We start from the raw sequence: 27,358 nt of genomic DNA on the forward strand, positions 1-27,358 counted from the left end.
TACTATTCAACAGAATGAATAGGAGGTCGGTCATTTGGAAGAGAATGTTTTCTGGGGAACATACAGTCTCTCTCCCGTCCCCCCAGACTCCAGGACAAGGTCCAGGAGACCATCGAGGCCTTGCGTCTGGCGGGGATCAAAGTGTGGGTGCTGACGGGGGACAAGCACGAGACGGCGGTCAGTGTCAGCCTGTCGTGCGGACACTTCCACCGCACCATGAACATCCTGGAGCTGCTGGAGCAGACCGACCACAACGAGTGTGCCGAGAAGCTGCGCAGATTCACCAGAAGGTACGTTAGTGTGTGTGTGTGTGTGTGTGTGTGTGTGTGTGTGTGTGTGTGTGTGTGTGTGTGTGTGTGTGTGTGTGTGTGTGTGACTTTATATGCATATGCTATTGACAGTTGACACGCACACTCTGCAGATTCAGCACCCTCGGCTGTAACCATAGATCGGCGTCTGTGTGTGTGTGTGCGCGCACACACACACACACAGGTGTGTGCGCATGTGTGCGTGCATTACTATACTTGAGGAACTTAAACTTTGTGATTTACTGTGTTTCTAAAAGACTATAAATCATTAGGGCATTTTGGAGGGCCCGCGATTTAGTTTGCCCTTTTCCAAAACTGGAGAAATCTTCCCATCGCCAGCCAAGCAGACACATTACCACCACTAATATAATATAATCTGAATATATTAAGTAAATAATATCGATAATTTCATATTAATAATAAACATTAAAATAAAATAAGTCAATAATTTCATATCAGTAATAAAGATTCTGACTATGGTATGAATGTATTATTAGTCAAGTAAATGATAAACAATATTCAAATACTCAAATAGCACACATAGATTGACTGAAAAAGTGGTCACAGTAGTACAGCTGTAACTCCAGGCCACTTCTCTAAGGTCACATTCCCACCTAATACTTCGGTGGACTCGATGCGAATGGGCGGAGAAGTTGGGATTCTTGCATATTTAATTTGCTGTGGTTTGCCTTCACACTGCGCTGTCATCCGCAGAAATTGGAAACGCAACAGGGACCTTATCAATGTGTTCCATTCATAAACTACACAGTGAAATATATGGTGTTAAAATTATACTCATAACGTGCATGTGTCGTGCCGTCGGGGACTGGACCTCTCTCTCTCTCTCTTTCTCTTTCTCTCTCTCCCCCTCTCTCTCTCTCTCACTATATGCACGCAGCCACGCACTGTTCTTTTGGGCATGGAGGCACAGCGCTGAGCGCACTGAGAACAGACAGCAGCCAGCAGCGCAAAATGTTTTCAAGTTTATCGAGATGAAAGTCCCTACTCCCCAGTCCCCACACAGTGACAGCATTCCATGTTTACGCACAGACAGACAGACAGAATATTAGGCTACACTGCAGTGTTTCCTTAAGCAATTGATTAAATTAATGTAGGCTACTCGTCCTCATTTCGACTAGGGCTTCAGTCGCCTCATTCGACCACGTCTATCCACGGTAACGGGACATATTTGCGCTGCGTAAAATATGCCCTCTCCGTCTCCAACTGTGTCTAGCTCCTCACGCGCCACATTGTTTGCTTCATTTCCTTTATTTGCTGCGGATTGCATTCACACCTGCACCGAATCATGTATTCGAATGATGCTTCACATCTGCCAAACGAAGCGCACTTTCGGACAATTTGCAGCAGGATTCGTTTTAATCGCAGTAAAGCTTTCTGGTGTGAAGGTCACCTAAGACTCCGGGGGTTTCGGCGGTTAAATACATTTCCTCAGCGGTGTTTCCAATAGAACATGTCTGTGACTTGCATTACCTTGGAGTTCCCCACGGCTGTGGACTGATAGGTCATCAACTTGCATTAGAGTCGTAATGGGAATGAATCAGGGCTGAGTGTTGCCATGGTGACCAAAAGACCCCCCCCCCCCCCCAGACATGAACATGCAGAGCGCCTGATGAAGAAACTTTATCATTTAAACTAGTAATGAGCAAGTCACATATTCTCATTTTTAATTAACCCGTCTAGACCTGAGGCCAATTCCAAATACGCCTTCTAAAGTTTTCTGAAAAACGTAAAAAATAATAATGGTAATAAAATGTTTTCACTCTTCTTGTCTCCTTCTCTTCTCCATCCACCCCCTCTCTCCCTCTCTCGCCCTCTCTCTCCATCCATACCCCTCTCTCCCCCTCTCTCTCCCTTTCTCTCCATCCACCCCTCTCTCTCCAGGATAAAGGAGGACCATGTGATCCAGCATGGTCTGGTGGTGGACGGGACCAGTCTGTCTCTAGCGCTGAGGAAGCATGAGAAGCTCTTCATGGAAGTGTGTAAGAGCTGTTGGGCGGTGCTGTGCTGCCGCATGGCCCCCCTGCAGAAAGCAAAGGTACTGGAACTGTCCTCCTGTCGCTGGGTAGAGAGACGGCAGGAAGGCTGTTGTCCAACCAGCCTCCTCCTGTCGCTGGGTAGAGAGACGCTAGGAAGGCTGTTGTCCAACCGGCCTCCTCCTGTCGCTGGGTAGAGAGACGGCAGGAAGGCTGTTGTCCAACCAGCCTCCTCCTGTCGCTGGGTAGAGAGACGGCAGGAAGGCTGTTGTCCAACCGGCCTCCTCCTGTCGCTGGGTAGAGAGACGCTAGGAAGGCTGTTGTCCAACCAGCCTCCTCCTGTCGCTGGGTAGAGAGACGGTAGGAAGGCTGTTGTCCAACCAGCCTCCTCCTGTCGCTGGGTAGAGAGACGGCAGGAAGGCTGTTGTCCAACCGGCCTCCTCCTGTCGCTGGGTAGAGAGACGGCAGGAAGGCTGTTGTCCAACCGGCCTCCTCCTGTCGCTGGGTAGAGAGACGCTAGGAAGGCTGTTGTCCAACCAGCCTCCTCCTGTCGCTGGGTAGAGAGACGGTAGGAAGGCTGTTGTCCAACCAGCCTCCTCCTGTCGCTGGGTAGAGAGACGGCAGGAAGGCTGTTGTCCAACCGGCCTCCTCCTGTCGCTGGGTAGAGAGACGGTAGGAAGGCTGTTGTCCAACCGGCCTCCTCCTGTCGCTGGGTAGAGAGACGGTAGGAAGGCTGTTGTCCAACCGGCCTCCTCCTGTCGCTGGGTAGAGAGACGGTAGGAAGGCTGTTGTCCAACCAGCCTCCTCCTGTCGCTGGGTAGAGAGACGGTAGGAAGGCTGTTGTCCAACCAGCCTCCTCCTGTCGCTGGGTAGAGAGACGGTAGGAAGGCTGTTGTCCAACCGGCCTCCTCCTGTCGCTGGGTAGAGAGACGGTAGGAAGGCTGTTGTCCAACCGGCCTCCTCCTGTCGCTGGGTAGAGAGACGGTAGGAAGGCTGTTGTCCAACCGGCCTCCTCCTGTCGCTGGGTAGAGAGACGGCAGGAAGGCTGTTGTCCAACCGGCCTCCTCCTGTCGCTGGGTAGAGAGACGGTAGGAAGGCTGTTGTCCAACCAGCCTCCTCCTGTCGCTGGGTAGAGAGACGGCAGGAAGGCTGTTGTCCAACCAGCCTCCTCCTGTCGCTGGGTAGAGAGACGGTAGGAAGGCTGTTGTCCAACCAGCCTCCTCCTGTCGCTGGGTAGAGAGACGGTAGGAAGGCTGTTGTCCAACCAGCCTCCTCCTGTCGCTGGGTAGAGAGACGGCAGGAAGGCTGTTGTCCAACCAGCCTCCTCCTGTCGCTGGGTAGAGAGACGGCAGGAAGGCTGTTGTCCAACCAGCCTCCTCCTGTCGCTGGGTAGAGAGACGGCAGGAAGGCTGTTGTCCAACCAGCCTCCTCCTGTCACTGGGTAGAGAGACGGCAGGAAGGCTGTTGTCCAACCAGCCTCCTCCTGTCGCTGGGTAGAGAGACGGTAGGAAGGCTGTTGTCCAACCAGCCTCCTCCTGTCGCTGGGTAGAGAGACGGTAGGAAGGCTGTTGTCCAACCTGCAACCAGAGAAATAAGCAACCAGGCTAGGTCTGTGAAAACTAGCCCAAAAGAAGCGACTATGCCAGTGGCTCCCACAGTGGTCCTTGAGGGAGTTCCAGGGAGTCCCCAGCTAAATGATAGTTTGGAACCAAATGGACCCTTATGGGTCTGTAACTCTGAGAGTGTACAAATTTGTACACCATTTGAACACTTAAATTAACATAAGTAACAAAGTTAAATTAACATTGATTTTACAATATAAATTGGGGGTCCCAGAGATAGAAATGCCATTAAATGGGGGTCCGTAGACTAATGTCAAACTGGGGGGTCCTTGAAATTAAACTGGTTGAGAATCACTGCTAGAGCCGTAAAAATCTTATCTTTTGGAGGTCCCTGGCATATATTTTCCAATGGGGGTCCGCAGGCTAATAAGTGTCAATTTGGGGGTCCTTGACATGAAGAAGTTTGGGAACCACTGGACTAGGCCACAGGAGCACTTATAAACATCGGCAAACTCACAACGTTGTGAGCCTGCTTGGATCTGGACTCTTACGCCATGTAAAATGTCATGTTTCATAGGGCATGATGAATAACATAATGTACTGGATTCTACTGGAGTCAATCATAAAAGCATAAGATAATTTCTTCCTCGTCCCCAAACACTGACTAAGCCCGGTCTGCACATCATGTTGTTTTGTGTTCAGGTGGTGCGTCTGATAAAAACATCCCCAGAGAAACCCATCACGTTGTTTTGTGTTCAGGTGGTGCGTCTGATAAAAACATCCCCAGAGAAACCCATCACGTTGTTTTGTGTTCAGGTGGTGCGTCTGATAAAAACATCCCCAGAGAAACCCATCACGTTGTTTTGTGTTCAGGTGGTGCGTCTGATAAAAACATCCCCAGAGAAACCCATCACGTTGTTTTGTGTTCAGGTGGTGCGTCTGATAAAAACATCCCCAGAGAAACCCATCACGCTGGCTATCGGTGATGGAGCCAATGATGTCAGTATGATACAGGAAGCCCATGTGGGCATAGGTATGTACGCACGCACGCACAGTATATATATAGACACCCAAGTGTTTTATAGCAGGATTTCATTCTCTGTGTGTGTGTGTGTGTGTGTGTGTGTGTGTGTGTGTGTGTGTGTGTGTGTGTGTGTGTGTGTGTGTGTGTGTGTGTGTGTGTGTGTGTGTGTGTGTGTGTGTGTGTGTGTGTGTGTGTGTGTGTGTGTGTGTGTGTGTGTGTGTGTGTGTGTGTGTGTGTTCATGCACGTGTGTGTGTGTGTGTGTGTGTGTCTCTTCTAACAGGTATTATGGGTAAGGAGGGTCGTCAGGCCGTGAGAAACAGTGACTATGCAATAGCCAGGTTTAGATTCCTGGCTAAACTCCTGCTGGTCCACGGCCACTTCTACTACATCCGAATAGCTACGCTTGTACAGTACTTTTTCTACAAGGTACAGACTCCGCCTCCCTTTACTTTCATTACTGAGAAGAAACCAAAACCAACCAGTGTGTGACACCATATTATATCTATGGTGACATATTGTTTGCAGTATATTTAATATGAATTGTTTTGTAAATATTAAAATGTATTGTTTGGATACATATGGATTGTATAGAGCGTCACAGTCCCGCCCCCTCGAGAGACCCGGAAAATAATTCCCTGTTCATTTCCCTCATAGACTTTTCAAAAAGTATTTATTTAAAGAAAGCCAACTCGAGTTGTGACAAATCATGACAATAAACACAATGTTTTTCTGCTGATCAAATAATTAGAAAGCAGGATACAACACTTTTTGTTTTGTTTTTCTTCTTACAAATTATTTGATCGGCCCAAAACATTGTGTTTATTGTCATGATTTGTCACAACTCCAGTTGGCTTTGTCCGCAGCGTAAACTTCTTTATATAAATACTTTTTGTAAAGTCTATGAGGAAAATGAACGGGAATTATTTTCCGGGTCTCTCGTCGCCATGAAAGGACTGTGGCGCTCTATAGGATAAGGATAGTGCTTCAGCCTATGCCTTTTTCAATCATTGAATTTGTATTCTGTGTCTGATTTGGATGGACATGCACATTTCTGATGTGTTTTTGATTTGACAAGGACCGAAATAAATCATGAATTCATTCATTTATTCGTTCATTCATTCATTCATTCATTCATGTAATGACGGGATATGAAATAATACCTGTGTCATATAGACCTATAGTCTAGTTTTTATACATTCCAATGTGCAAAAAATTATTTAAGGTCAACTATACTCAAAATAATTCTATAATGTGTCTATACATTTAGGTCAGTCGATAATACATTCATAGTAACAGTAATTGCCCCCTGGCACTGGGTTCTACATGTCGTTGTAACCAATACCCAGTGTTGCACTTTACGTGTCAACCAACTCTTTAAGTGTTCATGTGTCCCTGTTCTCTAGAATGTGATTTTAATGTTGTCTCCTTGTCTCTTTTTAGAATGTGTGTTTTATCACACCCCAGTTTTTATACCAGTTCTTCTGTCTGTTTTCACAACAAGTAAGTCTCTGTACTGTATGTGTCTTTCTTAACCCCCCTCCCCTTCACCTCTTGCTGTCTTCCCCTCTCTCTCTCTCTCTCTCTCTCTCTCTCTCTCTCTCTCTCTCTCTCTCTCTCTCTCTCTCTCTCTCTCTCTCTCTCTCTCTCTCTCCCTCCCGTCCTCTCTCTCTCTGTAGTTTGATGTTGTACAGTATCTCGTTGTCAGACCTTTTTTATTTATTATTATGCCCTAAGCCAAGATTAAAAAAAGCTGCCCCCTTTTTTTTAGGACAGCTACTCGAGTACAGCTGATCTAACTAATGATTTGATGTAATCCACTTAATTGCTTGTATTATGCACTGGATGCAAAACGTTGGGGCTGGTTATCTCTCTGCTGAGGGAGGACTCAGACTAGGGTCCTGGGGGACCAGACACGCTGGGTATCTCTCTGCTGAGGGAGGACTCAGACTAGGGTCCTGGGGGCTGGGTATCTCTCTGCTGAGGGAGGACTCAGACTAGGGTCCTGGGGGGTATCTCTCTGCTGAGGGAGGACTCAGACTAGGGTCCTGGGGGGTATCTCTCTGCTGAGGGAGGACTCAGACTAGGGTCCTGGGGGGTATCTCTCTGCTGAGGGAGGACTCAGACTAGGGTCCTGGGGGCTGGGTATCTCTCTGCTGAGGGAGGACTCAGACTAGGGTCCTGGGGGGCTGGTTATCTCTCTGCTGAGGGAGGACTCAGACTAGGGTCCTGGGGGGTATCTCTCTGCTGAGGGAGGACTCAGACTAGGGTCCTGGGGGGTATCTCTCTGCTGAGGGAGGACTCAGACTAGGGTCCTGGGGGGTATCTCTCAGCTGAGGGAGGACTCAGACTAGGGTCCTGGGGGGCCGGACACGGGTCCACTTAGTTGCCAGATGTTGTGATTGTGTGAACGCTGCGTACTGTACCGTACTCTGGTGCGCATGGCAGAAGGTTGTCTCGAGTACAATCCATGTCTACTTGGGTACGGCACGATGCAGGTCTGACCTCCATTAGTCGAATAGTCGACCAATCAATTAATTGAATTACTTTAATATAGCTGGGTTTGACCATAAACGGAATCTGGGAAGATGCGGACAGAGTTTTCACTCCCGGTTAATAAGGGCCTTTCTCTGCCCCACCTCTCTCCCATTGTTTATATTGTGTTTTAGTTTCCAAGATGGCCGCAGCACCAGGAGCTGGTGGCCTTACTAGCCGCTCCAATGCATTTCCAATGGAAGCCCATATGGTTTGACCAAACATTTTGTTTGATGGGGGGAGGGGAAGCAGAACACATCCATCAAAGCTGTGGTCAGACACAAGTCAGGTGTCAGACACAAGGCAAGTGTCTTGAATGCAGCCCAGTAAGGGCATATGTCGACCCCGCCCGCTCACCTCCGCCCCACCCCCTCCTGGTGCTGCGGCCATCTTGGATCCTAAACACAATATAAACAATGTGAGAGGGGTGGGGCCGAGAAAGGCCCTTATTTTCCGGTTGTATCCGTCTCCTAGCAACCTAGTATCATTATGTTGGCGAAGAGCGCTCCCTCTAGCGTAATCACTGAAAACACGCATTTGACATCCAGGGACGTCCATGGCAGTCAAGTGTTGGATTTGATATGACGTCCATGGGTGGCAGGCAATGTGTTGTAATCTATTCAACTGTACAATCTGTATGACCTTTCTGCCAAACCTTGGATATTATCTTTGGTAATGTGTAGAATCAATGTTAATGTAAAGTGTGTCTTTGTGTTCGTTGCAGACTCTGTATGACAGCGTCTATCTGACGCTGTACAACATCTGTTTCACCTCTCTGCCCATCCTGGTGTACAGCCTGTTTGAACAGCTGGTTCACCCACACGTGCTGCAAAGCAAACCTGTCCTGTACAGGTGAGCCTCTCTGAACCCTGCTTTCCATCTACTGTAGCACTGTCTGGCATGTAGTAATATCTCCATATTCATAACTTGTTTTGTTGTTTTTTCGAAAATGAACGCCCTACTTGGTCACACTGCAGCGACACACGAAAGCATCAAATGTAGCAGATCTACGAGGATCTGCTACTTTTGATACATTTGAATCTGAATCCTGAAAAGTCTTGGAAACGTGAGGTTTCCACCCGACAGGGACGATATAGTAATGAGTGCTTGTCAGCAGGCATAATGATGTCACTTGACTTGTAGTCAAATGCAGATTTCAGGCAGCGCTTATTTTCTTGTGTGTGTTGTGTTACAGGGACATCAGTAGGAACTCTGCTGTCCTTCAAGAGGTTTATTGTCTTGTGTGTGTTGTGTTACAGGGACATCAGTAGGAACTCTGCTGTCCTTCAAGAGGTTTATTGTCTTGTGTGTGTTGTGTTACAGGGACATCAGTAGGAACTCTGCTGTCCTTCAAGAGGTTTATTGTCTTGTGTGTGTTGTGTTACAGGGACATCAGTAGGAACTCTGCTGTCCTTCAAGAGGTTTATTGTCTTGTGTGTGTTGTGTTACAGGGACATCAGTAGGAACTCTGCTGTCCTTCAAGAGGTTTATTGTCTTGTGTGTGTTGTGTTACAGGGACATCAGTAGGAACTCTGCTGTCCTTCAAGAGGTTTATTGTCTTGTGTGTGTTGTGTTACAGGGACATCAGTAGGAACTCTGCTGTCCTTCAAGAGGTTTATTGTCTTGTGTGTGTTTTGTTACAGGGACATCAGTAGGAACTCTGCTGTCCTTCAAGAGGTTTATTGTCTTGTGTGTGTTGTGTTACAGGGACATCAGTAGGAACTCTGCTGTCCTTCAAGAGGTTTATTGTCTTGTGTGTGTTGTGTTACAGGGACATCAGTAAGAACTCTGCTGTCCTTCAAGAGGTTTATTGTCTTGTGTGTGTTGTGTTACAGGGACATCAGTAGGAACTCTCTGCTGTCCTTCAAGAGGTTTATTGTCTTGTGTGTGTTGTGTGTGTTACAGGGACATCAGTAGGAACTCTCTGCTGTCCTTCAAGAGGTTTATTGTCTTGTGTGTGTTGTGTGTGTTACAGGGACATCAGTAGGAACTCTCTGCTGTCCTTCAAGAGGTTTATTGTCTTGTGTGTGTTGTGTGTGTTACAGGGACATCAGTAGGAACTCTCTGCTGTCCTTCAAGAGGTTTATTGTCTTGTGTGTGTTGTGTTACAGGGACATCAGTAGGAACTCTCTGCTGTCCTTCAATAGGTTTATTGTCTTGTGTGTGTTGTGTTACAGGGACATCAGTAGGAACTCTGCTGTCCTTCAAGAGGTTTATTGTCTTGTGTGTGTTGTGTTACAGGGACATCAGTAGGAACTCTGCTGTCCTTCAAGAGGTTTATTGTCTTGTGTGTGTTGTGTTACAGGGACATCAGTAGGAACTCTGCTGTCCTTCAAGAGGTTTATTGTCTTGTGTGTGTTGTGTTACAGGGACATCAGTAGGAACTCTCTGCTGTCCTTCAAGAGGTTTATTGTCTTGTGTGTGTTGTGTTACAGGGACATCAGTAGGAACTCTCTGCTGTCCTTCAAGAGGTTTATTGTCTTGTGTGTGTTGTGTTACAGGGACATCAGTAGGAACTCTCTGCTGTCCTTCAAGAGGTTTATTGTCTTGTGTGTGTTGTGTTACAGGGACATCAGTAGGAACTCTCTGCTGTCCTTCAAGAGGTTTATTGTCTTGTGTGTGTTGTGTTACAGGGACATCAGTAGGAACTCTCTGCTGTCCTTCAAGAGGTTTGGGTACTGGACATTCCTGGCCTTCTGTCATGCCTTTGTCTTCTTCTTCGGCTCGTATATGCTGATGGAGGACACCACACTCATGGGAAATGGACAGGTGTGTGTAGTTAGTTATGTAGTAAACATAGGCTTTTATTCAGACTTTATTTTTTCAAGAATGCGCTCTACTCTATTAACGCATTTAGGAGGGGAACTCCTTTTTTCTTTTTTTTCGGGCATGACCTAAATTGTCCAAAACTGTAATTTTTGAATAAATGTTAGACGTTTTTTCAGAAAACGTATAGGTCAGGATTTAGAAGGCATTTTTAGAATCGGCCTCAGTCCTAAATGCGTTAAGTGACTCTCGTGTCTGCTTTCTGACAGTCTGGGTGTGTGTTTTATCTATTCTGTTTGCCAGTGTGTGTTTTGTGCCAGGTTATATAGCGCTGTTGATCTCCGTGTCTCTCTTACGTTTGCTTCTCCTCCTCTATCTACCTGCGTCGTCTCCCCTGAACTCCCTCCGTTTGCTTCTCCTCCTATCTACCTGCGTCGTCTCCCCTGAACTCCCTCCTCTCCCCTGAACTCCCTCCTCTCCCCTGAGCTCCCTCCTCTCCCCTGAAGTCCCTCCTCTCCCCTGAACTCCCTCCTCTCTCCTGAACTCCCTCCTCTCCCCTGAACTCCCTCCTCTCCCCTGAACTCCCTCCTCTCCCCTGAACTCCCTCCTCTCCCCTGAACTCCCTCCTCTCCCCTGAACTCCCTCCTCTCCCCTGAAGTCCCTCCTCTCCCCTGAACTCCCTCCTCTCCCCTGAAGTCCCTCCTCTCCCCTGAACTCCCTCCTCTCCGCTGAACTCCCTCCTCTCCCCTGAACTCCCTCCTCTCCCCTGAACTCCCTCCTCTCCCCTGAACTCCCTCCTCTCCCCTGAACTCCCTCCTCTCCCCTGAACTCCCTCCTCTCCCCTGAACTCCCCTCGGCTGCCTTATCCTAGTATTATCTTACTGCCTGTCTATCACTGTTGCAGTTTGGGATTTCAAACCTTCTGTCTGTCACCGTTGGCAGTTCGGGATTCCAAACCTCCTTTGTCTCGACTCCTGTTGCTCTTTTCTCGCACGTCTTGTTCTTCGTCCTTGTTTTTGTTCATATTAATCTTCTTCTCCTCCTTTTTTCTACGCTGTGCATGTCTTCAGATCTTGCGAGCTAACAGCCAGCTGGTAAGATGAGATCATTTCTCTGGTTGAATCACTTTCTGTCCTCATGTTTTCCTTGACATAATTGTAATTTATTTTTTATATATACTAGAATTGTCGCACGCTCCAGTCTAGGGAAAAAAATATAATAATGATAAATAAACAAACAAACAAAAAAATCATGCACCTGCAACCCAATATGCATTGCACGGTGCCACGTGATTGGCTAATGGCGTTGCCTTCCCGGAGCCCTCCGGTGTGGTTGGCTGCAGAGAGGAGAGGAAATGGGGCAAAGATCATAAATATGACAGAAATGGTAGGGAGCAATGTCAATAGCGAAGTGCGTTATGGACCTGATGGCTACTGACGTGTGGTGATTAGAGATGTGATGGGCGTAAACATAGCAATGGAAAGTGGGCTCAGACAGTGATAACGGCTGCATGATAACGGCTGCATGATAAAAACAGCTGCATGATAATAACGGCACCCACTTCTCACTTGTAAGATAAGATATAATTTTAAAGACTTTCAGTTCAGTAGAACTTGACTGTGATCACAAATGCATTTGCAGCACCGGTTCATTTGTTGAAAAACCAGTGAAATAGCTTGTTGGATGGGAGCCTCATGATGGGAGCCATATGAGGTTTCCAACCCTATAATTACTATAATTTCTATAATTACGTAATTCTACACTTCCTCAGCATTTCTTTTTATTATTATTATTTAAACTGTTTTTTTTAATGTGGTGTAGGTGTTCGGGAACTGGTCATTCGGCACGTTGGTCTTCACCGTCATGGTCATCACTGTCAACCTAAAGGTACAGTACATTACAGAACTCTACAGTCCTAAAACAATAGTCCATAATACTAAAACAAACAGTTGTTCAGTCCCTTCAAATTATCCATAATGGTTAGTATAATATCATTCATGTAACGGCCGGGCTACACCGGGCGATTTTGTGCGCGTTTACGTGTATACGCACACACGCGCTTTTAGGTCCAGTCCTATTTTAAGTGCGCGTACACAGGGCTCACATGTGCGCGTAAACACGCGCGAAAAGCCTGGTGTAGCCCGTCCGTAATTTGTATATTTATACTGTATTATCGTCTCTGTCTTGTGTCGTGTTCAGAACTGTTACTTTTCAGGATTCAAATTCAAAAAACGGCAAAGGTAGCAGAGCTTGCAGATCTGCTACTTTTGCTGCTGTTGTGTGACGCTGTAGGGCGTTATTCATTTACGAAAAAAGCATACAAATTCAAAACACAGTGATAAATGGTAAATGGTGCATTTATATAGCGCCTTTATCCAAGGCGCTTTACATAGATTGTGCATTACATTCACGCATTCACACACACATTCATACACCAATGGCGGCGGAAACCATGCAAGGCACCAACCAGCACATCAGGAGCAATTAGGGGTTCAGTGTCTTGCTCAAGGACACTTCGACACTAACTCTGGGGGAGCCCGGGTTCGAACTGGCAACCTTGCGGTTGCCATCCAGCCACTCTACCCCTGAGCCACCGCCGCCCTGTGATAAGAGGTTTCTGCCCGACAGCAACGGACGACATGTCTGTTCAGTGTTCACAGCACCGACCGGTAATATTCAGAATGTTGAGATGTCTGCAGCCGTGCTGTCACTGGGATGATACAGTGGCTTGCAGAAGAGCATCTCTCTGTGGGGCCGAGCCAGCAGCACGCTGCGTAGCATCTCTCTGTGGAGCATCTCTCTGTGGAGCATCTCTCTGTGGGGCCGAGCCAGCAGCACGCTGCGTAGCAGAGAGATGAAGATGTGTTGTTGTGGCGGCGATATGAAATCACTGCTGAGGTGTTTGTATGATGTCAGCGGCCATTAGCTGCAACAAGACTTGTTCATTAGTCGCAGACCATGTAGGGGTCAAGGTCTTTTTTTCTACAGAACTGTAGGTGTATTGATCTATAAAGCAGGCATTACAAATACATCTCTCTCTCTCCTTCTTCTTCTGTGTGTGCGTGTGCGTGTGTGTGTGCATGCGTGTGTGTGTGTGTGTGTGTGTGCGCGCGTGTGGTAACAGTTGGCGTTGGAGACCCATTTCTGGACGTGGATGAACCATTTTGTGACTTGGGGCTCAATAGCTTTCTATTTTATCTTCTCCCTTTTCTACGGAGGAATCATCTGGTGAGAAGGATCAAATCTTGTATGTCTTGATGTATAGAATGTTGTTGTACAACATGTTGCTTTAGGAACCGACAGGTGCTACGTATTTAATCTTTAAAATGTCAGCACTGCCATAATTAACGGGATAGTTGAGTTTGGGGGTTGAGTTGATGTGTTGCCAGCCTCCTTTAGCCAAACACACTACACCATTGCATGGTGAAGCCGCTGTTACATTCACTTTGAATGGTGGTGTTGGCGCTACTGCCCTCTGGTGGTGTTGGCGCTACCGCCCTCTGGTGGTGTTGGCACTACCGCCCTCTGGTGGTGTTGGCGCTAGCGCCCTCTGGTGGTGTTGGCGCTACCGCCCCTCTTGTGGTGTTGGCGCTACCGCCCCTCTCGCATATCTCAAAACGAGATCTATGTTGGCACTTGATTCTCTGGACAAAAATAGCAGACCTACAAGCTCGTATGAGCTTGTAGATCTGCTATTTTTCAATAGCTAAATTATAACATAATTTTAAAAGACCAAAAGGGGTTCCCACCCAAAATGGGTTAACAAGACGGGGGGGGGTGGGGGGGGGGGGGGGGGCTTCCCATTAGTCTCAATATAGAGAGACAAATGTTAGATTAGTGTGAGGTGAAGATTAGTGTGAGGTTAAGTTTAGCCATAGTTTTAGTGAGGTTAGGATTACTTTTTTGTGAGTTTAAGGTTAGGCTTAGTTATAATGCGCGCCCCTACACCAAATGTATTAGAACAGTGAGAGGGGGGTCGGACTAATGCCACGCTGCCAGCAAAACACCAGAATCACGAGAATCTCTTCTTCCCTCCCTCCCCCCAGGCCGTTCCTCCACACCCAGGACATGTACTTTGTCTTCGTCCAGCTGCTGTCCAGTGGCTCGGCCTGGATGGCCATCATCATCATCATCATCCTCTGCCTCTTCCCCGACGTGGTGAAGAAGGTGTTCTACAGACACCTGCAGCCCACCAGCACCCAGAAGAGCCAGGTAGGAGATGATAATAACTATTTACAATTTAGGCATTTAGCAGAAGCTCTTAGTCCAGAGCGATTTACAGTAAGTCATCCGTCTAACGGTAGAATAACAGATGGAGAAAGATCATGTAAAGTGAAGTGGGCCGGGAGGATGCATGTCTGGTACAGATACAGGGAGGAATGGATGGAGGATGCATGTCTGGTACAGATACAGGGAGGAATGGATGGAGGATGCATGTCTGGTACAGATACAGGGAGGAATGGATGGAGGATGCATGTCTGGTACAGATACAGGGAGGAATGGATGGAGGATGCATGTCTGGTACAGATACAGGGGGATGGATGGAGGATGCATGTCTGGTACAGATACAGGGGATGGATGGAGGATGCATGTCTGGTACAGATACAGGGGATGGATGGAGGATGCATGTCTGGTACAGATACAGGAGGATGGATGGAGGATGCATGTCTGGTACAGATACAGGGAGGAATGGATGGAGGATGCATGTCTGGTACAGATACAGGGAGGAATGGATGGATGGAGGATGCATGTCTGGTACAGATACAGGGAGGATGGATGGAGGATGCATGTCTGGTACAGATACAGGGAGGATGGATGGAGGATGCATGTCTGGTACAGATACAGGGGATGGATGGAGGATGCATGTCTGGTACAGATACAGGGGATGGATGGAGGATGCATGTCTGGTACAGATACAGGAGGATGGATGGAGGATGCATGTCTGGTACAGATACAGGGAGGAATGGATGGAGGATGCATGTCTGGTACAGATACAGGGGGATGGATGGAGGATGCATGTCTGGTACAGATACAGGGAGGAATGGATGGATGGAGGATGCATGTCTGGTACAGATACAGGGAGGATGGATGGAGGATGCATGTCTGGTACAGATACAGGGAGGATGGATGGAGGATGCATGTCTGGTACAGATACAGGGAGGATGGATGGAGGATGCATGTCTGGTACAGATACAGGGATGGATGGAGGATGCATGTCTGGTACAGATACAGGAGGAATGGATGGAGGATGCATGTCTGGTACAGATACAGGGAGGAATGGATGGAGGATGCATGTCTGGTACAGATACAGGGGGATGGATGGAGGATGCATGTCTGGTACAGATACAGGGAGGAATGGATGGAGGATGCATGTCTGGTACAGATACAGGGAGGATGGATGGAGGATGCATGTCTGGTACAGATACAGGGAGGATGGATGGAGGATGCATGTCTGGTACAGATACAGGGATGGATGGAGGATGCATGTCTGGTACAGATACAGGGGAATGGATGGAGGATGCATGTCTGGTACAGATACAGGGGAATGGATGGAGGATGCATGTCTGGTACAGATACAGGGAGGAATGGATGGAGGATGCATGTCTGGTACAGATACAGGGAGGATGCATGTCTGGTACAGATACAGGGAGGAATGGATGGAGGATGCATGTCTGGTACAGATGGATGGAGGATGCATGTCTGGTACAGATACAGGGATGAATGGATGGAGGATGCGTGTCTGGTACAGATACAGGGAGGAATGGATGGAGGATGCATGTCTGGTACAGATACAGGGAGGAATGGATGGAGGATGCATGTCTGGTACAGATACAGGGAGGATGGATGGAGGATGCATGTCTGGTACAGATACAGGGAGGAATGGATGGAGGATGCGTGTCTGGTACAGATACAGGGAGGAATGGATGGAGGATGCATGTCTGGTACAGATACAGGGGGATGGATGGAGGATGCATGTCTGGTACAGATACAGGGATGGATGGAGGATGCATGTCTGGTACAGATACAGGGGGATGGATGGAGGATGCATGTCTGGTACAGATACAGGGGGATGGATGGAGGATGCATGTCTGGTACAGATACAGGGAGGATGGATGGAGGATGCATGTCTGGTACAGATACAGGGAGGAATGGATGGAGGATGCATGTCTGGTACAGATACAGGGAGGAATGGATGGAGGATGCATGTCTGGTACAGATACAGGGAGGATGGATGGAGGATGCGTGTCTGGTACAGATACAGGGAGGAATGGATGGAGGATGCATGTCTGGTACAGATACAGGGAGGAATGGGTGGATGGAAGAAGGGAGGAGATAGAGTGGTTGTCAGATAGAGGGTGAAAGAGGTCAAGGCTTTGCAGGGTTAAAAATATTACTGGATTCCCAAAAGTGTCACAATGGGCCTCATTCATGAAACATCAGAATCAGATGTGGCCTTTAAGTGTACTTATTACGAGCATTTCCAAAAACATTGTGACTCTCTCTCTCTCTCTCTCTCTCTCTCTCTCTCTCTCTCTAATCTGATTTTGTTCCTGGTACAATCAAAATGGATTTATGTTTGGGAACATACAAGACGACATTAGGTTACTGGCTTCTCCTTAGTATTGCACTTTTGCTAAATCAATTGCAGTACAGCCATATCTCATTTGAAACAAAATGTTTCAGAACAGGAACAGAAAGCATTCAACATCTGGTACACTTAGGGGGGGGGCAACTCTAAGGTGGAGGCTATATATGTATTTTCTTCCTTTCCCTCATGATGTGAAACATTTGTGAAGGAAACTAACATTTGAATGTCTGTGTCAATCTTTTAAATACAGTAGATTGTGATGTTCTTCCCTCTTATTTACAGACACTATGCATGGCTGTCTGTCACCACACACAAGCTCTGTTTCTTACTTACTTTCTCTCTCTATCTCTCTTTCTCTCTCCTCTGTCACCCACACACCCCCCCCCCCCCCCCCCCCCCCCCACACACACACACACACAGTGCATTTTATACTAGCGGTGACAAAAGCCAGGAAACATCCAAGTGTAGCCATAGCTGCCAAGTCGTCGTTGAAGTGTTGCTCAAGCCGCACTGCGTAAATGAAAAGGATAGGGAATAAATAGCAACTGGTTTCTGTCTCTTACGGAACGGAGCAGGACTGTGAAACAAAACATCGATTGACGCTTCACTGCGTCATTGGAGCGCTGGAAAACGTTGAAGCCGGCTCAACTTTTTTTTTCTTTTTTGAGTGGTGCAACCACTCCAAGGAACAGTGACTATGTTACTATGGGACTATGTTACTATGTTTAGAGTACCAATAGGGGGTGCTGTTGCACCACTCGCTTCAGACTGGTCTGATTTTTTTTTTGAAGCGTGTCACTCGCAGCAGCACACCCATCGCAGGGGTTGGGCGTTTGTTGCCGATAGTGTAAACGCAGCAACATGCACGCGCGAGCGCACACACACACACACACACACACACACACACACACACACACACACACACACACACACACACTTTTTAACATTTTAACATGTTCTTCTGTCCAGCACCTTTGATTGTATTATAGTTTGGATGTGCGTGCCTGTGCAAACAGGCACGCAGAGAGTTTATCTAAACACGGAAAGCTCATACTTTTCTTCCTGTCTTTTATCTTGCATTGAATTAACCCTGTTTCTCCTTTCAACTGCCTTGTGTTGTTGTTTCTAACCTACTGTATGTCTCGTTCTGTCCTCTTTGTGTGTGTGTGTGTGTGTGTGTGTGTGTGTGGGCGCTATCCTATACTTGCCTGTGGATTTGTTTCCCTCTCCAAATGTGTGTGTGTGTGTGTGTGGTCGCACCCTATCCCTGTGTAGAATTACTCCAACCGTGTGCCGATAGGTGACGACTTCATCGCTCTGCAGCCTCTGTCCAGAGCCAAGGGCCAGCTTGGCAGGATTAGGTAGAGGGGCCCAAATACACTGTGTTACATTGTGGCTGTCAGGCAGAAACCTCCTCTCTCCGTATTCTGACTCTTTGTATTTTCTCGTAAATTAATGACCTACTACGATCATACTACAGTGTCAAAAATAGCAGATCCGAAATGACATGCATGCCAGGTTTCAAGCTTGTCGCTCTGCTACTTTTGCTACTTTTAAATTTGAATCACGGTTTTTGGACAAAAGAGGTTTCTCCACCCGACAAAGACCATATAAACCACAGGAGTGCTTTGTTCAAAGTGTTATTTAACTTTGGTAACTGGCTGAACTAGGCGTCTCAAGCTGTTGCTTGGATTCAGTCGCTACGAAAACCAACAGTTTTCAACAACAAACGTGTATAGCCATGGTGAGTTGGTGACTAAACCATTTTTCATGACTGAAAATGCACCACCAAACTTATATTTGTGACTGAAATCTCCCTGTAACAGATGCGTGGCTCGATAGATGCATCACTTTTTTGAATAGTTAACAAAATAGTTAACAAAAAGAAAAAAGTGTAAACATTGCTTTTCAGAAAAAGCACTCCTGTTATCTGGATTCTATCCATTCAATGTACTGAGGCCCAGTTCTAACACTGGCAGCATGTTTATCTGGATTCTATCCGTTCAATGTACTGAGGCCCAGTTCTGACACTGGCAGCATGTTTATCTGGATTCTATCCGTTCAATGTACTGAGGCCCAGTTCTGACACTGGCAGCATGTTTATCTGGATTCTATCCGTTCAATGTACTGAGGCCCAGTTCTAACACTGGCAGCATGTTTATCTGGATTCTATCCGTTCAATGTACTGAGGCCCAGTTCTAACACTGGATTCTATCCGTTCAATGTACTGAGGCCCAGTTCTAACACTGGATTCTATCCGTTCAATGTACTGAGGCCCAGTTCAATGTACTGAGGCCCAGTTCAATGTACTGAGGCCCAGTTCAATGTACTGAGGCCCAGTTCAATGTACTGAGGCCCAGTTCAATGTACTGAGGCCCAGTTCTAACACTGGCAGCATGCACACTGCCAGGCTACCTTTGCATGTATAGGAAGAGAATGTGCATGTGAGCCAGATCTGTGTAAGACAATAATAATAACCACATAGGATCACAATTTAATATGATCTCCTGGGTATAAATCTAACGTCTTACGCTCGGTTTATACTCCATCGTATGACATTAAATACGATGCAACTCTTTATGAGCAGGTGGATCGGCTTGCTGTATATTCTACATGCAACGATGGCATCATACGACCAAGTATAAATCAGACTTTAAATTCTATTTTTCCTTCCTTGCTTCCTTACATTTTGTTCTGGTTTCTTATCCATCTCTTACTGACTAAAATGAATGCAAGTAGCCTTGCCGAGCCATGAGGCCCATAGGGCAGGAGCCTATCTCCTGTTTCTGTAGCGTGAGGCAGCTTGATGTACAAGTACACCCCCTGGACATGACGCTAGTATGTCGCAGGGACTTACCCCCAATCCAACCCTTGATGCTGAGTGTCAAGCAGGGAGGCATTGGGTCCCATTTTTAGAGTCTTTGGTATGACCCGGCCGGGGATTGAACCCCAACCTCCCAGTCTCAGGGCGGACACTCTAACCACAAGGCCACTGAGCTGGTAAATGAATGCAAGCCCGCTCCTATTGGTTAGATCCTGAGTCCCAGAGAGACCGGCGTCCTTTCTCATCGACTTGACTTAGATCCGTGACTTAGATCCGTAATATCCTGAGAAGTAACCAATCAAAAGGGGCGAAGGAGGGAGAACGGAGGCACAGCGCGTGTGCTTGTGTCAGAACGGGGCCTCGTTGTCTTTGTCTTTGCCTGCTGTGACTGCATGCCCTGGACATGTCAGTCAGCATTCTGTCTGCGAGAGGCTTTGGAGGATGTGGTGTATTGTAAAAGCCTGTGGAGGATGTGGTGTATTGTAAAAGCCTGTGTGTGGATGTGGTGTATTGTAAAAGCCTGTGGAGGATGTGGTGTATTGTAAAAGCCTGTGGAGGATGTGGTGTATTGTAAAAGCCTGTGGAGGATGTGGTGTATTGTAAAAGCCTGTGTGTGGATGTGGTGTATTGTAAAAGCCTGTGTGTGGATGTGGTGTATTGTAAAAGCCTGTGGAGGATGTGGTGTATTGTAAAAGCCTGTGTGTGGATGTGGTGTATTGTAAAAGCCTGTGTGTGGATGTGGTGTATTGTAAAAGCCTGTGGAGGATGTGGTGTATTGTAAAAGCCTGTGTGTGGATGTGGTGTATTGTAAAAGCCTGTGTGTGGATGTGGTGTATTGTAAAAGCCTGTGTGTGGATGTGGTGTATTGTAAAAGCCTGTGGAGGATGTGGTGTATTGTAAAAGCCTGTGGAGGATGTGGTGTGTTGTAAAAGCCTGTGGAGGATGTGGTGTATTGTAAAAGCCTGTGTGTGGATGTGGTGTATTGTAAAAGCCTGTGGAGGATGTGGTGTATTGTAAAAGCCTGTGGAGGATGTGGTGTATTGTAAAAGCCTGTGGAGGATGTGGTGTATTGTAAAAGCCTGTGGAGGATGTGGTGTATTGTAAAAGCCTGTGTGTGGATGTGGTGTATTGTAAAAGCCTGTGGAGGATGTGGTGTATTGTAAAAGCCTGTGTGTGGATGTGGTGTATTGTAAAAGCCTGTGGAGGATGTGGTGTATTGTAAAAGCCTGTGTGTGCTGTGTGTGGACATCCCACTTGATGCCTGTAGTTTGCACCCATTGAATGTCTGGCATTCCCGTGGAACGTTGACCTCGTGAGACCTGCTTTAATCACTGCTGTCTGCCACACCGCCTGCTAATGCACGATGGAGGAGGGGAGGACCACAGTGAAGGAATGAAAGAACGCTGACTAAGGTGTTCTGAGAGCATTAGCTCAGTAAAACCTATAGTAGTGTTTCTCTTGCCGGGGAAAAGCACATACCCTACCGTTCTCTAACTCTACTTGAAGGATCATTGCTGTAAGCCAGAGGGTGCCCACACTTTTTTGATTCGATTACTACTTTTAAACTGACCAGCTCAACAAGATCTACCCACCCCATAAAATATGATCCCGTTGCTAAAAACAAAATGTTTTAAACAGTTACCTGAGGCGTTAGTTATAAGACAAACACACTTAGAATGGGAAATAGAAGAGCAAAATGGAATTGGTAGGGTTTTTTTATACATATAACTTTGTAATGTTTGTAACGTTCTGGAAAACAATGTATTGCTTTGTGGGTTTGAGCTGACAGGTCCTTTTTATGTCAATCAATCAAGTCACCTTAATTCAAGTGGAAGATGCCAAAAAAAGATTATTATATTTTGTGCGATCTACCTTTTGGGCACCCCTGCTGTAAGCTATGCTTTCCATCAACATCTTCCCCAGGTTACAGAAAGTGGTCTCGGTTTATGTAGTTGTTGTATCTTGTATCACACGTCAGTGGAGTTAAGCATTCCTCTTTTTGAAGCATGTGCATTTTGTGCAGTGTGACATAGAGTGTCAGCTTAACTCTGAGAGTGTAAAATATATATACATATATGGTCGGATCGGTGGTGCGAGGTAGGTGTAGTAAGTGTGAGGGCCGCTTAACTTATGGCTCGTTCACACTGCAAGATTTTTGCCCCGATTTTGCTGTCGCCAACCTTTTTAGGCACTCGCAGACAACATGTGCTCTTGAACAGTGGTGACGGTGAAATTATGTTTGACTTTTTTGAATATCAACTCATCAAGACAGCCATGGAACTCTACTTGTTCACCCTTCAGACCAAATGTTTGCTCTGACAGTTCCACCCGGGCCTATATAGGCCTACCTCAGGTGTACCAAATTAGGCTAACGCCAGGCCCCACCCAACACCACTCAGTGAAATGATTAGTGCCACAGAATCCAACTACACCCTGTACACTCACTCAGTGCAACCCAACTAACACTTTAAATCAGTGGTTCTCAAACAGTGGTCTGGGGACCACCAGTGGTCCTTGAGGGGGTTCCAGGTGGTCCCCAGCTAAATGATGGAGAGTTGGTAACCTAATGGACCCTTTAGATCTTTAACTCTTGAGTAAAATGACCATTTTAATCTCTCAACAGTTACATTATTGTTAAACATCTGCATTACTCAATTTACAAGTCCACACAATTAGAGAGCGTACTGTAGAAGAATTGTTATTTTGTTATTGTTTTCCGGCTGTTATCTCTCCTACGGTAACACATCAATACAGCATGGAATTGTGGACAAAATCTTATCTCAAAATCTTATCTCAAAATCTTATCTCTGTGCTACTGTGACTCACAGAAGAACACCCTCAGCTGCATGGATGCTTGGCTGCATGCCGTGTATTTCACTTTCAGCATGTTATTTCAGCAAACCTCTTATCTCCATATTCTATTATTATTATTATTATTATTATTATTATTATTATTCTTTTTTTTGCCAGGTGCTTGAAAAGCACCTGGACTACATTTGCTACTATACCTCTAGTAGCGACCGTAGTGGATACTTTTTCACTACGGCTGCCTCGGCTCTAGGCTGCCTCTAAGCCAATGGGAGACTTTTACCCATAAAACCCATACTCTGAACGCCGCAACATGAAGCCTTGAGCTGAGGCAGCTGGCACAAACTGGTTACTGTAGAATGTAGATGTTCATAAACAAGAGCTTAAACAAGAGTTATTCTTGTTTTAATGTAAATTAATGCCCTACTTGATCACACTACAAGTAGCAGATCCACAAGCTCGAAATGTGTCGCGAACTGTTTTGGACATGTGAGGATTCCACCTGACAGAGACGTTATTTATGTTATGACTCGTATTATAATGGGACTGATGACTAGACAATCCAAGCTCCCTCGGGTAAAAGGACCCAAATCGTGAACATGTTTCATCCTTTTGAAGTTTTCACGTTTACATTCATTGAGCTGGGTGGATGTGGGTGGATACTTACTGGGAAATGTAACAAACATTAGCTTTCCTACTGTTAGCTCTGGAACTGAATATTGTTGGCATTCAAACATCATCTCCCCAATATAATGATAATAATGTTTTATGATAATAATGACTGTTTTATATGCATAGTGCTTTTCATGGTAATACTTGATAACACAGGTGGAAATGGGAAGTCTTTCCATAAACAGAATGAGCAGAAAAACTGTTGACGTTTGTGTTTTTCCGATCGTAAGTACCCTCTGTGTGGTGCAGGACTCTGGGATGTACATAATGCACACCTTGCAAGCGATCACATTTTTCATAATTGGATTCAGTTATTTGTGAAGTTGCTGGAACTCTTTGTGTATGGCCTGCTGTGTCTGAATTTAAAATCAAAGGATTAATAATAATTACCTTTCACACAATTGAAATCATTCATGAAATATTAAATTGTTTTCGTCTAATGAGATTAGCAGGAGGCAATCACTACAGAGGCTCAGGGGTATGTCTAGGCCTTCCAGTGCTTGTCGACTCTCTGGTGCTAATAGGTTAGCACAAGGTTAATTGGTTTCGACACTAATGTGCCATTTGCTTTGCTTGAATTAGCTTTTTTTCCCCCCATGACACAACTTTCATATGCCTCCGGTTTTTCTGCTCACGTTGTTTTTCCCTGCTGTCTCTTCATCGTACAAAACTTTTTCTTTTGTCAAAGTGTTCACTTGTCTCCTCTCCTGTGTAGATTTTAAAGCCCCTCTGTCAGTGACCCATCTCCAAGCACTTCTTGTCAAACAGCTGCATGATTGTTTCCACCAGTCATAATCCCAATTAAAATTGTTATGCTGTGTAAGTAAAAGATTATTGCTGACAAATTGTTTGAAGGTTGTATATGAGGTCACCGGAGAGGAGTTTCAAAAAGGAGACCTTTGGCTAGGAATGCATCTGCGTATGTTGGAACACTATAGAAGGTGTAAATTGAACTGACTTGCCAAATGACTCTTCTCAGTTAATTTACTAGTCTGTTTAGTTGGCAGATTAATTGCCAACTAACCAGACTGGTCAAGTTTCACCCATCATTATTTGTTGGCTGGCTGACAAAACTGCAGTGTGGCTTATTAATGTTTCTTATTTTCCTGGATGACTGACCCACTGACTGTCTGGCTGGCTGGCTGATTGACTGGCTGGCTGACTGACTGACTGACTGGCTGGCTGGCTGACTGACTGACTGGCTGGCTGGCTGACTGGCTGGCTGGCTGGCTGACTTACTGGCTGGCTGGCTGGCTGGCTGGCTGACTTGCTGGCTGACTGACTGGCTGGCTGGCTGACTGGCTGGCTGGCTGGCTGACTTACTGGCTGGCTGGCTAGCTGGCTGGCTGGCTGACTTGCTGGCTGACTGACTGGCTGGCTGGCTGGCTGACTGACTGGCTGGCTGGCTGACTGACTGACTGACTGGCTGGCTGGCTGGCTGACTGGCTGGCTGGCTGGCTAACAGCACTCACAGTCAGCATCTTGTGTCCTTCAGATGGAAGAGGATGAGCGTTCAGTCGGCCCAGAATATGACCCTGTTAAAGCCCAGCGGAGCCCAGGGGAGCCCAATTGGCACCTGCTAGCTGCTTGTCCTCCTCCCCCTGCTGCCCCCCGGCCCAGACCCCTGCTCCCCTAGGTAGTACCACCCCAAATACTGTGTTAGAAGCAGCTCCATGCTGCACTGCACCTGTACAGTACATCGTGTTACAGCCAACCCTGCATCCTCTCCCTCCCTCCGCATGTTGTCTATTACTTCCCCCATGCCCCCCCCCCTTTCTTGTTTACCCTGATTCATGCTTTGTTGTACGACAGGATTGGCTTATATTGGCTATTTTTGGCGAGTGACTGCCGTGCATAAGTGAAGACCATTCCATGAATCCAGTCCACATCACCCTGGCTGCTACCTGACGCAACTGCTTTCACCTCTGCACTGTCCCACCCCCACCCTGCTCCCACCCCCACCCCCCACCCCCACCCTGCTCCCACCCCCACCCCCACCCCCCACCCCCACCCTGCTCCCACCCCCACCCCCCACCACCACCCTGCTCCCACCCCCACCCCCCACCACCACCCTGCTCCCACCCCTATAGTCATTGACTGGACAGTTGGTTGTGATATTTAAAGAAAGCGAATGCTGTTGGCATGTTGGTCTCCGTGTTGTCTAGTCTCCCCATAGTGCCTGCTCCCAGTAATGTCACTCACTATTGGAGCCTGAATGTCTCTCGTTCTGATCACCAGGGGTTTTCTTGCACTGTCCTAAAGTATTATTTTATGTCATACAGAGAAAAATATAGATGTATGTGTGGTTGATTGTGGTTGTGTCCATGTTTGTTTGTTTGTTGTTGGGTTTTTTCTCTCTTTTTTTTTATTTGAAAGTTATAGTTTTGGTGACAAAGGTGTCAGCACATTATAGTACTGTATGTCATGTAGGTTTGTCATATAACTTTGGTTCATCATTCATATACATTTCATCATTTAAGTTTCCAAATTAGATCTGGATCTTTTACAAGGACCTGAAACTTGTACTTGTGCATGCGTTCATACTGCAGAACCTTAAGAGCTCAGTCTGGTGGTCCTCCTGACTCCTGGTCCTTGGACCTCGTGATGCCATGAACCAATACTACAGTGCTGTAAATAAGGCTGTAAGACTGTAAATAAGGCGACGTGACAAATTAATCGGTAGTCAGGATTGACTGCCGGCTACAGTAGCCGACAGGTTGGTGAAGCAAGCTAAATACTGTAGGTGCTGTAGCGTTATGGATGGCTGACAGTGCTCATAGCATGCAATCATAGCAACATCAAAAATATCGAGGACACTTGTCGGGCAGAAACCTCTTATCTACATATTCTAACTTGGTTTCTAATAACCCATTCAGGCCTGACGTCGAAAAAAAAAAAACGTTCGCTCTGAAAGAATATATATTCAAAGATTTGTGCCGCATTTTTACGATTTTTCAAAAATAGCAGACCTACAAGTTCATAGCGCGCCACTCGGTGGCGCGCTATGAGCTTGTAGATCTGCTATTTTTCAATAGCTAAAGTATAACATAATGCTTAGTTAAAACACCAAAAGGGGTTAAAAGCTATAATATGACACAGATGCGTCCTCAGGTCTAAATGGGATAAAGTATCTAAATTAGCAGATCCACACGCTCGAAGCACGGCATGAAGTGACACGTTTGGAGCGTGTAGATCTGCTACTTTTGCTTCTTTTGAATTTGAATCCTGAACGTCACAGTTTTGGACATAATGTGGTTTCCACCCAACAGAGACGATAATACTGTAAGACTGTGGCTTGGAATCCGATAATGTGTTTGTATTGCTTTAATACAAGATAGAAATTAAGAAATGTTTCAATACCTAATGGAACATGGATTCTTCAGTATTAAACATGGGCTCGTGATCATTCTAATTGTAAATGCATTACATTTACAGAGCATCGTACTGTATGTGGCAGCATCGACAGAATAATTCACATCTCTCTCCTGGCCTTGTGTTCTGCTGGTTGCCAAGAGACATTAGGTTGGCTTCATACCAACAAAGTGTCTAATGCAGAGAAATGCCGTATCATTAGCACCAACAACTAAACAAGCACACAGGCTTTAGCACAAGGAAATTTATGTTTTTTTTTTGTAATCACCATAATGGGGGGGAGGGCTGGAAACAGATAGATTTAACCAAATATTAACTGTTGTTTTCCAATAACACAATTAATGAACAGTCGAGGAGTACACATTTGTGCCGTGACATCATCCTCTTCTCTTATTCATGCTCTTCTGTCTTTGTGTCCCTCCCTGACATCTCCCTTCCTGCCCCACCGGTGCTGACACAGGTAAACAGAGAAACCTGATCCGCTAGGCATCGACTCCCCTTCAGTCGTCTTCCCTGCAGCCAGCCCTGCCTGCCCCTCTCCGCAGCGCCTCCGTTCATTTTGCATATCTCATGATTGGGCTGATCAGCAGTTTCAGCCCACGGCTCGAATCACGTGCGGGAAATACCGACGGTAGAACAAGAGTAGAATATCTAATAATAAGCAAAGCAAAACATTGTTGAGGGCAGGGAATACAGATGAAGGGGTGGGGGGGGGGGGGGGGGGGGGTCCCCCCTCCTCCCTGTCCTGTGAATCTAAAGGCCAAGTGTCCATGGCCTTGGTGTGCAGATATAAATGGTTGTGGGCTGTGTATCGATTGCTTAGTAATCCATCACGGCTCAAACTGTCTGACAGAAGGACATTCGTTTGTGTTTATAGTCATATACAATGTATATGTTATGTCATGT

At 46.5% G+C, this 27,358-nt stretch overlaps 1 protein-coding gene across 1 annotated transcript in view; it reads left to right on the top strand.

Moving 5' to 3' along the window:
- The window catches only part of atp11b (ATPase phospholipid transporting 11B), a 206,604-nt gene that overhangs the window by 48,782 nt on the left and 130,464 nt on the right, over positions 1-27,358 (top strand). Inside the window, exons 19-28 of the mRNA XM_079504887.1 lie at positions 87-290; positions 2,211-2,364; positions 4,795-4,897; positions 5,170-5,315; positions 6,330-6,389; positions 8,146-8,273; positions 10,055-10,190; positions 12,009-12,074; positions 13,312-13,415; positions 14,234-14,399. Of these exons, the coding sequence (XP_079361013.1) occupies positions 87-290; positions 2,211-2,364; positions 4,795-4,897; positions 5,170-5,315; positions 6,330-6,389; positions 8,146-8,273; positions 10,055-10,190; positions 12,009-12,074; positions 13,312-13,415; positions 14,234-14,399 (1,267 nt within the window). The remainder of the gene's footprint in view (positions 1-86; positions 291-2,210; positions 2,365-4,794; positions 4,898-5,169; positions 5,316-6,329; positions 6,390-8,145; positions 8,274-10,054; positions 10,191-12,008; positions 12,075-13,311; positions 13,416-14,233; positions 14,400-27,358) is intronic.

Source organism: Electrona antarctica (genome assembly GCF_951216825.1).
Source record: "Electrona antarctica genome assembly, chromosome: 7".
Lineage (NCBI taxonomy): Eukaryota > Metazoa > Chordata > Actinopteri > Myctophiformes > Myctophidae > Electrona > Electrona antarctica.